The sequence below is a fragment of the Salminus brasiliensis genome, chromosome 5 (assembly GCF_030463535.1).
Source record: "Salminus brasiliensis chromosome 5, fSalBra1.hap2, whole genome shotgun sequence".
NCBI lineage: Eukaryota > Metazoa > Chordata > Actinopteri > Characiformes > Bryconidae > Salminus > Salminus brasiliensis.
Window position 1 is genome coordinate 27,265,941 of NC_132882.1, and position 18,089 is coordinate 27,284,029.

An 18,089-nucleotide genomic window follows, 5' to 3' on the forward strand; every position below is an offset into this window, starting at 1 on the left:
TTGAAGAAGGTGGTTGCAGCACGCAAACCCAAGAGTATTTGAAGAATGGGCAAAGCTGCCAGAATCTGGTGTCTGGCTATGCATCACATTTGCAGCAGGCCATAAAAGCAAAAGGGTGCTCTACTAAGCACTAAATACTCTTGTCATGTCAGGGGTTGAATAATTCTGAGACTGCAGAATTTGTGATAAATGTGGAGAAAGGACAGACTTGTTATATCAGTTGTGTGAGATATGCAGTTTGCAGTTCTTGTTTGATTGGTTTATTGTACATTTTACTAATATCCCTAATTTACCATTACCCCAATGGGGGTTGAATCATTTCAAGTGCCACTGTGTAAAATCTATATATGTCGGTGTGCTCACTAAAAGTTTGTACTTCTAACTCCTAATTTTCCAGAGAGGCCTCAGCTACTAACACTGCAAGGTGTGGAGTTGATTGTGGTTAATTGTGTTTCTTGCTGTACCATGTTAAGTAATTTAATGAACATTAGTAATGTGTTCTGTGGTTCTGTTTGTGGTTCTGTTGGGAAAGCTTGCTCTTTTCTTCCCTAACTGCACAAACCAGCGGCCACATTCAGTATTAATAGTATAGCAGACTAGGTAAATAGCAAAGAATTATTTACACAGATCAGCCATAACATTAGCACCACTGAGAGGTAAAGTGAAAAGCATTGATTACCTTTATCTACTGTGGCATCTGGTTTTGAAGGCGGTGTGCTAAAAGCAGGAAAGATCAATCAGAGCATCTATTTTTTCTGGTATGCAGTGGTCAGTACCTACCAGAAGTGTTCCCAAAAAGCACAATCAGGGAACCATCAAACATGATCTTAGGGTCTCATTTATGTAATCCATGGTGACCCCACCTTACAACTTATAGGACTTGTAACGTCTTAGTGCCAGATACCACAGAACACAGAACACCACAGAGGTCTTGAGGAGCCCATGTCTTGAATGGTCAGATCTGTTGTGGCAACACAAAGGGGGCCCTAATATTAATATTAGGCTGGTGGTACCAATGTTAGGGCTGATCTGTGCAGATTTCTGTAGTGTACAAATATATTATATACCATACTTTATTATATACTAAAAACTGGTTACATACAAAAATATAAAAAACTACAAGGCGTTCTTTGAGCAATGTGATAGAAGAACCGCTTTTGACTCAATGATTTTTTCAAATGTGTGTGTGTAAAGAACCTCTAAACTGGTACAGAATCTTTACATCCACTTATTTAAATGGCAAATCCAAGCTGTAAAACCGCTTTCTCCATTGGCATTGCCAGTCCAAAACTGTTTTGCCCTTCAGAATTTTTTTTTTATTTAAGATAAAAAAAGACATTGACCTGCTTTTTTAATGGTATGTATATTTGTGTTGCTGACTTTCTCTTTAGTGCAGTGTGTTTCTTTCTAAAAAGCAAATGTCTTCTCCTTGTCCTCAATTCTTCTTCTTCTCTGCCTTCTCCTTCACCTCCTTGTCCTTTTTAGCATTAATAATGAAGATGATAATGGTTCTACATCTTCATTAGAATTGCTTTTATGCTTTCTCAGGAGGTGGATAAAACACCCGACGAGCTGCTTAAGCACCAGACCAACATTAGTGAACTGAAGAGGACTTTCCTAGAGGGAGGCGCTGATAAGTCAGGCCTGACTGAGTGGGAGAAGCGCCTTTCTTCATCCCCGCTGCGATCCCCCCGGTTGGATGAGGCCCCTATGATTGAACCCTTAGTGCCTGAGGATGTAAGCATGGCCACCAATCTAACCATTCAACCAGCAGCACACACTTACTATTCAGACAGGTTTAGTATTCTCTCATGATGCGCCACTTTACAGCTGTAGCTTACAGACAATTCTTACTGAAACATTCTCAGGATGATGTGTTGAATGTGCTGGCAGAATTACAGTCAGCTCTCTTAACCTTGAGACATTAGTGCTGTAACAGCGGCAGCTGACAGATGCTGGGGAAATGATGGGGGCTTGTTTTTAAAAAACAGGCTCCTCGAAATGGAAGTGAATGGAAGGAGGCGTAGCCTCAGATAAGAGCAGTGAACGATTTGCCTCAGAAGACAAAGCTGAATTGATTTTTGCTGCATGGCTGTAAATGAGGTGGCAGCAAATGATTCCCATAAAAGTCGGAGAGGTCAGGTGCAGAGAGAGCCTCAAATAGCTACTGCTGCAGCAGTCTTTTTAAGAGAGTGTTCAAGAAATGTTCATCTTGTTCTATAGATGTACTAGAATCAGGAGAGAGATGTCTTTCCATCCATTTCACGAATGAGACCCTTTTGTTGATATTTGCCTGAAACAGTGAAACGGTGTACATTGATCAAAGGCATCAGCCCAAGGATAATTTGTTCATGTATTTATGTCTTTATGTAATGCATTTTGCCTATGCTTTTATGCTCTTCTTGTGGCCTCTTGACGAAGTTAATCAATATAAAAATCACTGTCAAAAGAGTAAAGCTATGACTTTGATACTAAAGAACTGTGAGTTGATCATAACATTTTAAAGATCACTAACATTAGGTTAAATTGTAATTCAAGTGGAGTTTAAAGCTAGTAAGAATGACCTTCTCTGTCTGATGAGGACTGTGTTGGCGTTTCAGACAACATAGTGATTGATAGAGGTGAGAACATTGCAAGGAAAACAGCCCCACAACAGCAGCCTTCGTGTCCACCTTTTTGTGCTTTAAGTGCAAAAATTACCAATATATATTTTTTTATTTGCGAGTTGTAGTGGATTGTTTTATAAATTAAAGCTCAAAGTAAATAATAACAAGCCCAGAACACAGAGATTTTTGGCATAATACCTCACTCTGAAGTTTAATCACAAGGTGTGGGTATAAGTAACAGATTACACTTGCACATAGATGCATATCGCTGCTGTCCAATGCAAATCATGTATCTCCAGCTTTGTCCATTTGTAGTTTTCTGCATGGTTTGAACTCTTTACACTGTGTAAATAATTCTGGATTACTGGACCAATAGAAATGCTCTAAATAATACATTTATTTTACTTCCATTCAGAGTTAGGAGCTTTTTTGCCTTCTTCTGTAAAGTCACCAGTTTGGAGATACGTGTGTTAAATTGGACAGCGACAATATGTTGGAAAAGAACACCATGCTCTCCCTTTATGTTAAATCTTGCTGGTCCCTTATCGCCAATTTAGTGACACCTGTGAAACAGTGTAAACAGCATGTTCAGAGCACAAATTTAATGCATTACTCTTACACAAGGGCCATGAAGACCCCAATAGCCTAAACCTGAATAGCCAAAACCTTTCTTCAAAAGCAGTAAAGAAGAACAGAGAGAGAAAGCAAGAAAGAGACTAAAACACATTAAGATGATTACTAACAATGGATCCATTTATAATAACAGGCTCTACATCAATCATAATCAGTCATTTTTAATTAATCACATTTAATCTTCCACACAGTAAACAGCACATTATTGTAGAACTCTTTAGGTGTAACATTATTAAACAGAACCAGACTTGTGGATGTAAAATAAACCAATACAAAAAAGCCCAGTCAAAAATAAGCAGGGCCAAAAGGATGACAAATACAAGGTGCATGGGTAAAGGCAAAAAGACAAAGTCAAAAATGAACAGGGTCAAAACCATTAAACCAAACAACCAGCAAACAAGAGTTTGTTCAAGGGACAAGGCAAAAGACAAAAATGAAATGTGAGAAATGGGGAAAGGCAAAAACAAAATAATGCTCTGGATGCTCTGAAATAGAAGTGCAATAATTCACATACAGGCATGCGTTCATACACAGGTGTACAGGTAACATTAGAATTCAGGTGACACTGATTTTAAAAACGTGATTCAACCAGTTCATCAGGTGCATTATGGATGTCATACAGAACAGGCAGGACAGGGAAGTGTGACAATAGCTAAAAGTATTACCTTAGGTGAAATAACAGGTGAAAATGAATAAAAGTTCTAAACTGTAGCTGTTATTTCTGTCTTTCTTGCAGACCAAAGAGGATTCAAAAGCAGTGGGTGAGGAGGAAGAGGAGGAGGAGGAGGAAGAGGAGGCTGCTGGAGGAACAGAAGCACAGGACAGCCTTGAGGACAGGAAAGTGGATGTGGTAGGTAAACAGCCAATGACCTTGGGGATAGTTGAGTGAGTGTTAGTCTGGCATAATTCTCTAAGCATTTTTCCACATATTTAAATTGATGTAAAGGATTAATAAAGTGTTCATTAGGAAAGGAACATTGAGGCCAATCTAGTGTTCCCAATGATGCATAGGCCCTCATCTGTCTGTTTTTGAAATTAACAACTGGCTTTTGTTGGCTTTAAGTGTGAGTAATGTTCATGCATCTTATCCAGAGCTGCCTAACATGCCTCTTTGTATCTTGTATGTAGGAGTCTGATGGTTGGGTAATTATAAACAAGGTTCCTCCTAAGGTACCCGAAAAGAAAAACATAGTCAGCTACAAACTAGTGGGCGTTACTAGCACTGTAACTGCCAACGAGGCTCTGGGGGACATAGCTCTCAAACCTTCAGAGGGAGCTGTGGAGAAGGCATCAGCCAAGGGAGAGGAGATTGGCAAGTCCTACGACACCACCTCGGGGAAGATCGTTATCGTGACCGCTTCCGATGGTGACCTTCCGTCCCCATCGCTTCCTGCAGAAAAGAAGAAGCTGTCAGACCAGAGCAGCACTGCGACCGTGAAAGCTATCCCATTTTCCGTAGGCTATGAGGCTGCAGCTGTCGTAGCTACAGAAACTATAACAGCGCCAGTGATCACCATAAAAGAGGCCAGGACCCCGTCTCCCTCCGAACCTACAGGGGACGTTGTGAGGACAGTGGTGGCCATCCGCTCCAGCGAGGAAATTGGGGAGGCGCAGAGGGCAGAGTTGAGGTTGCTAACAGACCCATCGCTGAGGGGTGGTGCCCCACCAACGCCAAGATCTCCCCTCAGGTCCCCGCTGAGATCTCCTCTCAAATCTCCACTCAGATCTCCAGTGAAGATGCCGATGGATCTTAGCTCCGGCCCAAGCTCCTATCTAACCAAATCCTCCCCAACAGCCAGAGTGGTAGTATAACGCCCTGAAAATTACAGCACTCTTCCCACCATGTGGTGCCCTCATTTCCCTGTGCTCTCCAGCTCCTCAGCCTGGCTTTCAAAAATAGACAAAAGGAATGAATTACTTCCAAAAAAAAAAAAAGCCAGCGCTTTGCTGCCTCACTAGATGGTTATGAATGCTCTGGATGTGTCCTTTGTTCGGTTTGCTAGTGTTTTTTTCTTTTAACAATTTTAGACACAAATCCCTCACCATGGAATTTGATGTCACTCCTGCTTTTAGTACTAAGCCTGCTGCTTTGTGAAATCAGCTTTGACCCGCTTTGCCCCACTTCATTTGGGCACACAAATGAGCAGCTTTGTTTTTGTTTTTATTTCACCTCTTTCTTTTTTTTAAACAAGGCCTCCTGCTGACAGTCACACAAGTGGAATGCCAGTGGAATGCCTTTGGCGTCAGTCACAGTTTGAAGAGATGGCAGAGTTCTTTTCCGTTTGAGCTTCCTCTGAAGTTTATGCTGCTTGATGTGGAATGATGAGGGTTCTATTCATAAGAGGGTACACTGAACTCCGCATACTGATGTAACCCCACTTTATGTGGCTTTTGTGATCTGGAATTCATAGGTCTTGAAAGGGAAAGCTGCAGTATCTCAATTAGTGTGTGTCCCTGTGGAACTGAAAGATGTTAGTTCTTAGTTATGAAACGCTGCCTCCCGCCACTGCTCACAAAAAGTTCCACCGTTTTTTTTTTATAGCAGTAAGTGATTTTTGTAGCCAAATCACCTGGAACACTTTAAACATATTGCTTACACATCAAAACAGCCTAAAAAAACAAGTCCTATTTGTTTAAACTAAGGGTATCAAAGTTTTCTACTATCAAATTTACAGTGGCATACAAAAATTCTGTCACTATTCCTGTTACTGCAAATACCTAAGTGAGTAAAAGTTGACCTGATTTCCAAATGGATTAAAGTTCAAATGGACAAATCAAATCTGTAATATTTTAATAAAGATGACTTTTTAGTTTAATCTTTAAGTTTCAAAGTAATGAAAAAGGAGAAGCGATTGAAGGCACGCTGCATGATCAGTACTTAGTAACACTGCCTTAGGCAAGTATCCAACTTGTGAACACTTTTTATAGCCCGCTAAGAGTCAATTGTTTTTCAGGGGATTTTCGCCCATTCTTCCTTGTAAAAGGCTTCTAGTTCTGTGAGATTCGTGGGCCGTCTTTCGCGCACTGCTCTTTTGAGGTCTATCCACAGATATTTGATGAAGACGTTCAGCAAAAAAAATCTTCTGAAGTGTGTTTTGGATCATTATCCTATCTTGTTTTCTTCTTCAGCTTTTCTACCGAGGGTATGATACTTGCTTCTAGAATTTGCTGGTATTTAATTGAATCCATTCTTCCAAACTATCAAACAAAATGTTCCTTGTGCCACACAAGCTCAAAGCATACAACACAAGCCAAAGCATGATCGGTCCAACCCAGTGCTTAACAGTGGGAGAGGTGTTCTTTTTATGACCTTTTGCACCTTTTTTCTCCACACATACCTTTACTCATGGTGGCCAAAATGCTAGGTTTTAACTTCACCAGTCCACAGGACTGGTTTCCAAATGCATCAGGTTTGTTCAGATGTTTCTTTGAGAATGTCTGATGCTGATTTTTGTGGTGAGGACAAAGATGATTCTTCCATGAAGGTCATATTTGTGCAAGTGTTGCTGCACAGTAGAACAGTACACCACCACTCCAGTGTCTGCTAAATCCACCATGAAGATATTTTGCAAACAGCTGTTCGGATTTGCCTTCCTAGAGATCCCATGAGCAGTTATCCACCTCCATCATTTCTTAATTACTTTGCTAAACCGAGACCTTTGCTAAATGCTTACCTATCTTCTCATAGCCTTTTTCTGCTTTTGTGGGTATCTGTGACTTTAATTTCTTACTTTGTGCTAGTTAGCTGCTTAGAGAGGTCTAAGGCTCCTGATTGTTGTGACAAAGTTTGAAGACACTGTGAAACTAACACACTAATCCTGCTTAAACTGTTAAAAATGTCTTCTTTTTTTAACTGTCTTTTAGAGATCAGTTCATCATCTGCTCGCTTAACTGTTTACAGTGACACACATTTTGACCAGCTGCCCAGACTTTTGCATGCCACTATATGTTCGGCGTGTTGCATATTAACTCCCCCAGCTAAATGTGCCATGTTGCATGGCATGGCAGCAGTATTTCTGGCTGTTTGAATTATAAGGAATGACGTGTCTTTCTTATGAATAACCCTGAATGAAAATGCTATTACAATATTTCTTTCCAAAGAGTCAAGACAAATGTGTCATCTAACTGTTGTGTGTGTGTATGTGTGTTTGTTTTAACCCTTCACCTCTGTGTGTGTTTGTGTGTGTCTGTGGGTGTATGCTCAGCCTAAGCCCACGTTTGATGAGATGTCTCCAGAGCTCACTGCTCTACTGCAGTCTGCTCGTGAACAGATCAGCACGCGCAGCTGGGGATCGTCCTCTCCAACCTCCGTGCATAATCAGGCCGGCTTTAAGGTGGACTACACTAGAAAGAGCGTTCAGATATGTATAGCTTTGGGAAGCAACCACAGCAAAACTGCATTTCACATCCCTCTGAAATGGAAAACAGAACTAGAACTGCTGTGGTTGCTTACTCTGTAATAATGCTAATGCTCAGGGCAGTAATGTTGAGCACAGTTATGACTCAATATGCCATCTTTTTTATGTGGCAGGGAAGCATACTGTCTGGTCTTATTGGTTTGTGGGTCGTCATGTCCTTGTTTTATTTCGTCTCTGTTGGCCATCTTCTAAGTCATCCTTTATTGTTCCACTTGCCATTTCCAGACGACAGCTTTATAAGGACAGATTGTTTGGAGTGTGGGCAAAGGCTGTAGGCTAACACGTATTCAAAGTCAAAACACATTCTTGCTTTCTCATCTAGCCCATTACTAGCCCAGTAATCAAAGAGTGAATCAAAACATGAAGTTAATTTTCATTGTAACAGATTTTGTTTGGGTTGATGAGTGGAAAGCAACTTGAATACAAAGACTTTTATCTGTTGGAAATCTGTTCAGAACACATTACTTGTAATAACAACTTGTAATCTTTTCTCTAATGGCTAAATGAATCACTGGAAACGTGTATGTGTGAGAAGTGCATTATCAACACCACTATCAAGCAATTAGTAGTAAATGGAGTATGGAACTATTTGCACACTTTTTTTTAACACCAAAACCACGTCTTCTTGTGTGTGCTTGCCTGATTCGGTAGCCATGTGGCTCCTCATGCTGTTTAGTAAGGCCACAAGCTACAGGAAAGCTTTCACACACAGCTTTTCACACATCTTTTAACCCAGTTTGGGCTTCCTTTGAAGACAAAATATGCTTTTGACGTTTGATAAAAATTCAAGTTGCTGGGACCTTGGTTATCACCATGCCAAGACAAGAGCCGCCTTTGATTGTTGCCTGCAAAAGTTCAAAATCAAACATATACATAATACATAATTACAATTATTATTTGAAAAAAGATGCATGGTTATTATGAATAGTTATATAGCATTGCTAACTCGCAAAACCTTGTATCTCAATATTTTATGTTTTTTCTTTATTCCATTGACCTGGAATAAAAAAATTTACATTGGCTTCCATTGAAAGTTAAAAAAAGGTATTATCTTTCTCCTGTAAATCTGCAGTCTTGAAGATACAAGGTTTTTGCATTACAGTTTTTTTGTTTGTTTTTTAAAAAAAACTTCAAATGTGGCTTTTGACTTTTGATGATTTTAGAACAGATTTAGCCATTTTATGTGATAAAAGCTGCATTTTTGCAAACTACATCTTAAATGTAACCTCTGATCTTGGATGCTTTGTGTTCCATTGTAGACATCTAAAGGTCCAGACAGTGGTCATCTAGAGACAGCAGATACGCCGAAGCTTCTGGGAAAAGACCAGCTGAAAGACGAACAACAGGATAGACCATCGGAACGGTCTCAGGTAGAGCTACCCATTTCTCCAGCTGAGCCCTTGGAGCCCGATGTCTTAAAAAGTGCCATGGAGGTTTGTGCTGACCCCTGCGATGAGCCCAGTGGCTCTGTGCATGTCTCAGACCAGTCCGAATCAGACACAGACTCGGACGAGGCCACCAGCGACTCGGCCAGCGTGGCCTCTGCTAAATTCGACGGGCCTTGCAGCCCCACGGACGCTGACCGGCCACTCTCGCCCAGCGACAGCGAATCTGGGGGTGAAAGCTTCTCTCTGTCCACCGACGAGGACGCGGGATCAGGAGACCAGTCGCCCAATGTAGCACCCTGCTCCCCCGTCAGGCTCACAGAGCAGAGGGGGGATGCAGAGGGCCACAGCGAGGAGGTAGAACTCCATACACCCAGTCTAGAGGTGACCCCCCTTTCTTGTAGCCCCACAGTTCCAAACCTGCTGATCCCAAGCTTTTGCTCCAGTCCTCAAAACCAAAGCCTTCAACCCCCCAGACATCTCCCATCAGTTGTACTTTGAGACGTTAGCATCGTCTTGCTGTGGTGGTCCCACTGTGAAGCAGTGCTGGTGTGTGCATCAGTGAGCATGAAGAGAAAGATGCTTCATTCAAGTTTCTACTTAGAGTTGTAGACCCAAGAAGTCACAGTTGTCACAGCAGTAACAGAAGCATTATGTAATTATATACTTATTATTTATCATCAACACACACAGAGAAATTCTTTTGAAGATGTAGATTCCAATCTTTAAATCAATACCATATTTATCTTCACTAGAAGAAGACAGACTCATTTGCCATTTCCGTCATTGAGACAAACAAGATAAAAGTCTGAACTGCAGACTTAAAAAGAGAATATCAGTCAAATGGAAAGGTAACTCATTGCGGAACTCAATAGAATTAGACATTATATCATAGCTGTAACACAAAAACCTTGTATCTTTACATGAGAAGGACTAAACATTCTTTACTTTAAATAGAAGTCAATGTAAAAAAAGTCATTTTGGCACATTTTTATTGTAACATTCTTTATGGCAGTTTGACGAACTGTAAAAAACAGTCAAACTTTGGAGATACAGGAAATTTTGTTGTGGCAGCAATGATAATTGTTTGTATGTGTGTGTGTGTGTGTGTGTGTGTGTGTGTGTGTGTATATATATATATATATATAACTTGACTTTTAAGGGGTTAAATTAAGCAGTAAGACTGCAATGTGAGTTTTAAGCGTGTCTTTGTATCCATACATGCAAAATGTGGCAGTGATGTACACACCACCACAGTTTCACCGACTCTTGTTCACCGACTCTCCCTCAACTCCTGTGAATACATCCCCATTTCTGTGTGAGAAGACACAGCAAAGCAGCTTTCAGAAATTTAACAGAACCCATGCAGACGACACCAAACAAGCTTCGAATTATGTCCATGATCGTATTAGTATAAACTCCAGGCAAGACTTTATTTGTTATTTGATTCTTATGTTTCTGGTCTAGCTGTGGATTCCGTAAGCAAACCGTGCTTTAGTACCTTTAGTACTGAAGATATACACAGTAAGCTCAAGAAACGCAATCTCACAATAACTAAATTAATCATGATGGCAATATTATTATGCTCACTTGTAATCAGTTTTGCTACTTTAATTCCTGTATTTAAAGTGTCACGTCTCCCAGCATCTAGAATTAAAAAGAACTAATGACTATGAGAATTGACTACTCAGAATGAGGCAAAAAGCAACACAGTAGCACCACAGTAGTTGCTACTCCACTGTATATTTCACGCCATTGCTGTCAACCAAAATATTTTGTTTCCAATTTTTGCAGGATAAGGAAAAACCTTAATTTAAATGGAAGTCAGTGTAGAATATTTAATTCACTTACGTTATTCTAGAGCATTTCTAGAGCTATTGGTGAAATTCTGACACAATATGAATAACCACTGTCAGATTCATGTCAAAACATGAAAAAAGAAGTTTTTGTGCAACAGCAAAAATATACACTATATGGATAAAAGTATGTGGACACCTGCTCCTTCTTCCAAAATCAAGGGTATTGAAAAAAAGTTTTTATCCTGCTTTTGTTGCAGTAACTGTCCAAGGAAGAAAGCTTACTACTAGATTTAGATCAAGCATTGCTGTGAGGATTTGATTGCATTCAAGAACAAGAATGTTAATGGGATCAGGATGTTGGATGATTACCATCCCCATGCCCAACTAAACACTCATCCCAAAAGTACAGTTCCACTGCTCCACAGCTCAGTGCTGGAGGGCTTTATACTCCTCTAGCCCACACCTGCCATTATGCATGGTGATAAAAGGTTCATGGTTATCTGCTCCAGAGAGTCCTATGTAGGCAGGCTTCTCTACAGACACAAGACACGCTGTGTGTGTGCATTTGCACATCTGTGTCAGCAATCGTGTAACCTAAAGTAGCTGAATGCATTCATTAGAAGGGGTGTACACAAACATTTAGACATATAGTGTATAATCTGACTGTGCTGAGTGGCTATTATAAGCAGCATTATTGCTTTTAATGTGTGTATCTGTGCGTTCTTTCCCTGAATAATAACAGTGTTTTTCCCTTCATTTCTTGTAAGCAAGCCAGCTTTGTGTGTGAGTTTGTGTTCTGTATGAATGTGTGCAAGTGGGCAGTCTAGTGGTAGAGAAAGCCGCCTTTCACAAGACTGAATTATTATTCTGTGCCTGTAACAAGTGGGTTTTGTACATGTAATATCATTGGAGGGCTTGGTCCATGTGTGCATGTGACTGTGTGCTTGAGAGAGAAAGAGATAAGAACCTTCAGAAATTTCATTTTCCCTTCTCTGCTCCCTCTCCAGCTGTCTTCGCTTCTACAGACAGAGGTTGTAACCTTTAGCGGTGCGTTGTCGGGCGAGACAGAGAGGCTGGTGGCAGGGGAAATGCCAGTGATTCACACGGAAATGAAGACTATAACATACGAGGCCCTGCAGGTACACACCACTGAAACCTGTATTTGCTCCATAGATACTTTATGTATAGTCTTAATTTGTGGAGACTTATTGCCGCACTGTTTTAGTGATGTCTCCTTTAAATCTGCCGCTAGAGTAGAAGGGAAACATGCATGTCAGCGTAGTAAATACAATCAGCGCTTTCTTTGTGCTATTGTGTTTTATATCTTTTGTTCCTAGACCTTGATAATCAGTTGTGTGTGGATTTGCATGTGCGTCTCAGTGTTCCTTTATAGAAATGATTGTGTTGAAATGATGGTGTATTAATGCTGAATTAATACCAATTGCAAAAATCTGGGTAGGACCTGTTTCTCTTTCAGATAGGCATCAGATATAAGTCAGGCTTTCTTGATGTTGTGTAGCACATACTGTGTAGCAGCCTGTCTAAATGTAATGCTTTGCTTGGTGACAGGGTGACACAGATGGTGACGCAGAGCCAGGCATTCTGATGAGTGCCCAGACCATCACATCTGAGACCACCAGTACAACCACCACAACACATATCACTAAGGTACAGCCTGCTACACCTTTTCCCTTCACTTTGTAGGGTTATGCATGGTGAGGAATATACAATTCCACTAGGGCTGCATAATATATCGTTTTAGCATTGTCATCGCAACATGCACATAAATCATAAAATCATACACATCATGCTACAGCCCACCAGCCTTCTCATTTTCCATGACAAAGACAGATGATATCTATCCAATTGTATCTTATTTTACTTCAGTATTCAATACATAGAATGCGTTATTCATATCATGACGTTTGATCATTCTTTTTATTATATATATATATATCACAGAACAACAAAAAATCCACAATTTCAGCTTTTCCTAATATTGTGCAGCCCTAATTTCTACTCAAGCATAATGATAATAGACCCCTTTATTAATCTAAAGTTCCACCTCTTTCTATTAACCTCAGAGCACCTCTCTTCACACTCAATACCACAAACCCTAAATAGTCATTTAACTGTAGTTATAAGGGCTTTATTAGAGCCAGAAAAGAAATAACTAAACAACAAGCCTGACATTTAACAACATAGTTCTGGCGTTATATACACCGTTTCACGTTAATAACCTGATTTCACAGTGCTGCTGTTCTCATGATGGTCTGATTTAAAAGAACATTAATAAGCGATTACTGAACATATTCTGAATGCGATTAACACTCTTTCTCAGACAGAATCCTTGCTTAGCTACTGAGTCGCCCTATCGTGTCTGTTATGTAGTGATAGAAAACAGAACTGAATGGAATCTGCAGATTCGACACGTTGCTCCCTTGTGAAAAAGCACTTTCACCATGGCTAACATACACATGCATTTGGCACCCTGTTGTGGCAGACTTGAGCAAGTGACTTTCTCTCTTTCACTGTTGTCAACTCCTAAAATGGCTTCGGAGAAACAGCATTTGACAGAAATGAGACTCTCGATGCCATATTTTATTAGCCAGTGCTACCATGCAAACTTGCAAATAAAATGGTACAATACCACATTGTGTCTTGCTGTAGTTCCGTAGCATGGTTCATATGTTGGAAGTTACACTGTAAAGATTAAATATCAGAGTTCTGCACATACCACTGTCTTTTGACATTTGTGTTTTGGTTCATCATTAAACATCAAGCTATGTTTTTGAGTCTGGTCTTTGCTTTTCATCAGACTGTGAAGGGAGGTATCTCAGAAACGAGGATTGAGAAGAGAATTGTCATCTCGGGGGATGCAGACATCGACCATGATGAGGTGAGAATCACACCACCAGTTCAGTAAAAGAGCTGCTGTAGCTATTAGCTCTTAGGCAGGCTAGCCATGTTTTTAACACATCATAGAATACTGAGGATTGTGTTTCCCTGACTATGACCTGATGAGTACTACTAGGCCTACACCTTTATCATTTCTCTGCATTGTTTGTTAGCCACCAGTTTGGCCACTTAATGACCAGAAACAGAAAATACTGTTCAGTGTCCAACATAGTATGCAAACCACATTCATTTGCTAAGGCATAATTCTCATCATTGCCATCCCCACACCTCTTTGTTTTGCCGTTATGGGGGTGCCACTGGGGCCAGGCCCTGGCTCAGGCCATTAAAGAAGCCAAAGAGCAGCACCCCGACATGTCAGTGACCAAAGTAGTGGTCCACAAAGAGACTGAAATCACGCCAGAAGAGGGCGAGGAGTGAAGAAGGTAAGGGAAGAGCCAGCCTTGGCTCTGCTCGACTTGGCTAACTGCAAACTGATCTGCCGCTTCGCTAACTGTCCAAAGCTCCAGGAGCTGCTACTGGCTGCCATTCTAACCCCAGGGCTGCACAGGCTGTGTATATTTTGTCTTTTGCATCTGTATCCCACTCAGACGTGTTCTGAAGACAGTCTGTTGTCTGTACTTCATGGAATGAATGAAGTGCTGTAAACTAAATATTAACCAAGCTTTGAGTTTCCTTATTTTATTTTATTTTGTGTTGTTTTGCTTTGACAATAAGCAATGAATGGGGAGGTTTGTGTGTTTTTAAAGGCTGGTGTTGAAATAAACCCTCGCTCTTAGATCCATTACCTTTTACAGATCAGTGTTGGTAGAGTATGGTGCACTCTGCTGGACATGAGCAGCACTGCAGTTTATTGTTTAAACATTTACAATTTATTTGTAAAATTGTCTCGTTTGTGCGTTTATTAACAGAAGTCTATTGTTACTATAAATAGGTCTAGCTTGCAATATTTCTTATTGTCAAAATCTTCTGTGCCCCTTTTGGAAGCATGTTTTGAGAATCTTTGCTTCGCAGGTAACTAATAACCCCTGTATTTCTGCATGCCTTTTATAACACCCGGAATTGTTGAAATCATGTATGTATATGGCCTTAAAGTGTCTTATTAACCTGTGCTGTATAATCACATACCACATAACACACTTGAAGGCACATGACGCATGCTGTCATGTGTCGTACTTTGGTTTGGTAAAGTGGTAAAAATGGTGCAGTGGCCATTTCCATAGCTCATTTCCATAACACACCTTCATGGAGACAGTAGAAATCAGAAAATCTGATGGTCCTCTTGAAATTTTAAGCTTTAATATGAATTCTTCGTTCATATATTTTTAGGAATAGTGTCTCCTCACGCTCCCTGGCGCAACGTCACGTCTACACCACGCCGAACGAAGGACGCTTTGGAGAAGTCGCCCACGGAAACAGCACCACAAGCGAAGCAGTCGATATTACTTCAGTTGTGCACCGCTGGAGTAACCTCTCGCAAAAACACTCACATACGCTCACACTCTCCAACACATGCTTACTACCAGGCAGCCTGGTCCAGCACTGGACGACTGATATTGCATGACAAGGGAACAACTGCTTTTCTTTTTCTTTATTTTTTCTTTTTTGTAAAGAGAATAAAAGATATACCTATACCTCTTAGAGCGTATTCTATGACAACGGTGTACATTTCAGTCTACCCTGCGCGCTCCTCCTAAAGGGAGAAGGAATGTAGCAGACAAGCGTTTGGAAAATAGTACTGGTACAAATACACACATTTTATTTATTAGAATCCTGCTCAGTACGAATAATAAAAAATAATAATAATAACAATAATAATACTAGACTGTATCTGTAAGAGCACACAGTATTTAACCATGCAATAGGTGTGCCGTTCATGCCGCGAGTCTCCACAACCTGATTCCATCACCCCTCCCTCTGCCTCTGATGTGCTCATGTTGAACGTACTTTATCTGAATGAGAATATGAACGATTCACCCATTCGCTTTGTAGATCATGCATAGTAGAAGAGACATATTCTGTTGTTTTTACTTGAATTAAATGTGCATTTATGTTTATGTTCCCCTTAAAATTGCAGACTGAACGGCAGATGTGGGCTTTTTTTTTTCTTCTTCAAAAATGAAGACTGGCACTGTGACCACACTTGTCACTTATTCAGAGTATTTGCTGAAAAGCAACGTCTTTGCAAGGTGACTGCTCTCCCAGCCTCACGTTTTTAAGTCATTTCCCAAATTGTCCATGCCCAGGGTGGCATACCTGAGCCTTAAATCGAATAAACTGGATAGACAATTACTAAAATTACTCCAGTTATGTGTTGTGCCCTTGTTTTATTATTATTATTATTATTATTATTATTGTTTGTCATTAGCCTGTGTGTTTTTTACACCACCATCCTGTCATACGCTGCAGTCCGTGTTGAATGTGTTTCCCACATGAGCTCAAATAAAATGGCAAAAATATATGAGAGATTTCTTTTTGGGGGGTGGGGGTGTTAAAATATCTTATCTGCAGTCAGACTGAACAGCTGAGCATGGAAGAAGAAGACAGACTGGAATGCCGCCCCTCAGGCGACATATTATGTCATCTCTGAATACTTTATAGCGACAGTTCCTAACGAATAAATCTGCAATCATTGTACATTTTACATACAGCGATGTGCTGAAGGTATGTTGTAATGATAATAGTTGCTTAAATATGTAATATATACATACAGTTGCATAAACAAACCATTAAATATGGACATATTAATATTAGATCTTTTTTCAAAGAACATCTGTACATAAAGGTCATGTAATTGCATAACCTTTGCAAAAAAGTGACAATTTCAATCAAACAATGTCAATTAAATCAATTGCTTAACCAAAACATGCCAAACAAGATGCCTATTCCTAATGAGGAAAAGGTTAGCATTGACTGGAAGAATGCTTTTCTCCATGCAGAAATCTGTCAGCTGTGTGGTATTTGAGGGGTATGTCTCAATTTCGTGTTGAAATAAATGTGTTCAGATATATTACCTCCATCTCTCAACTTTGTTTAAATGAAGATAAAATGTCCAGATGTGAAAAAAAGGAAATAAATGCCTAGTGTGATGACCATACTATAATCCAAACAGATGATACTGTAGGGCACAGAAACCATAAAAAGGCACTTATCTGTCCCCTCCATATAAAACTGCTGGATGACGCAGCAAAACCTGGGTTTGGGTCTGGAGCTACAGCTGTAGGAGGGATAACCGCAGGCTGATGGCCATCCAGCATGATGGTATTTTTCACATCTGCTCAGGCCTGTTGGGTGTGACGATATACATGGGTTTACAAATCTTAAAACTGATATTTTCAGTCCAGTTTCTGTGTATTTTACTATTTTTATTTTGAATTAAATCATCAAGTCAAATTCTTAGCAATGGCATATTACATTTCCCACAACTACATTAGTGAATCTTCTGGCAAATAATTCCCATTTTCATTAACACAGGTGTGTAAATTGTCTTTGAAAAGATGTTCCCTTGTGTTCTGACCCTTACACTTCACACGTCTCAGGGTATCTAAAAAAACATCCTGCAAGAATGGTTCAGACTGACCCACTAGTGTCCAGCAAATCCACAGATTTGAGTACACACTCTTCAGTACAGTTTGTAAAGATCAGGAACAGAAAGAAAGACATGTTCTGAAGAAGCTGCTTCACCATGATCTACTCAGTTATGTAGTTGTATAATAAAAGCCTCTCAAAATTGAAACTGATAGGGGTGTTATGATACACTCAGCTCATAATATGACTGGCTTTAAATCATAATAATGAGTTGAAAATTCAGGACTGTCATGACAGATTGGATTCTGAACAAAATGAATGTTTATTCAATTAATGAGACTAGAGAGGGAGATGGGAGGAGTGCAGCACAGGACACGTTCAAACCACTGCAAGGGCACAGCTAACATAAGGTGGGGAGGGACATGTCCAGATCTTTTTGTGAGGTTGTGTGATGCTTTACTATCATCTCATTATTTGATATATTTGTGTTTTAATAAAATATTCATTGCACTGTAGATTATATGTAGACTATTCAGAGGAACATTATGGGGAAAATAGGCAATAAAATTGAATCTCTTTACTGATTTAAATGTATCAGAAAATGTTATTATTCATGATCAGATTTCTAGCTTGTTTTTGTGTTTCATTTCATTTTATTCCACTAACACATCAGACCAAATCTTCCCCTCTGGATTAAGCTGAGCATCTTCATTAGTCACATTTTGAACTGCAGTATCGTGACTTTTCTATTCTGCGTCACAACCCTGGAAACTGAAAATCAATCCTGTTGAAAAATCTTAAAAT

The 18,089-nt window shown here is 40.0% G+C and overlaps 1 protein-coding gene across 8 annotated transcripts in view; it reads left to right on the forward strand.

Moving 5' to 3' along the window:
• The window catches only part of epb41l3a (erythrocyte membrane protein band 4.1-like 3a), a 92,477-nt gene extending 77,086 nt beyond the window's left edge, over positions 1–15,391 (forward strand). For 5 of the 8 annotated variants that reach the window (XM_072680016.1, XM_072680013.1, XM_072680011.1 and 2 more), the window contains 10 exons: positions 1,549–1,737; positions 3,976–4,089; positions 4,368–5,042; positions 7,445–7,573; positions 8,917–9,027; positions 11,849–11,980; positions 12,411–12,509; positions 13,660–13,740; positions 14,067–14,182; positions 15,087–15,391. In XM_072680016.1, coding sequence (XP_072536117.1) covers positions 1,549–1,737; positions 3,976–4,089; positions 4,368–5,042; positions 7,445–7,573; positions 8,917–9,027; positions 11,849–11,980; positions 12,411–12,509; positions 13,660–13,740; positions 14,067–14,177 — 1,641 coding nt within the window. In that variant the 3' untranslated portion in view covers positions 14,178–14,182; positions 15,087–15,391. The remainder of the gene's footprint in view (positions 1–1,548; positions 1,738–3,975; positions 4,090–4,367; positions 5,043–7,444; positions 7,574–8,916; positions 9,028–11,848; positions 11,981–12,410; positions 12,510–13,659; positions 13,741–14,066; positions 14,183–15,086) is intronic. The other 3 variants (XM_072680015.1, XM_072680017.1, XM_072680019.1) reach the window with 3 other exon arrangements.
• Positions 15,392–18,089: the final 2,698 nt, after the last annotated feature.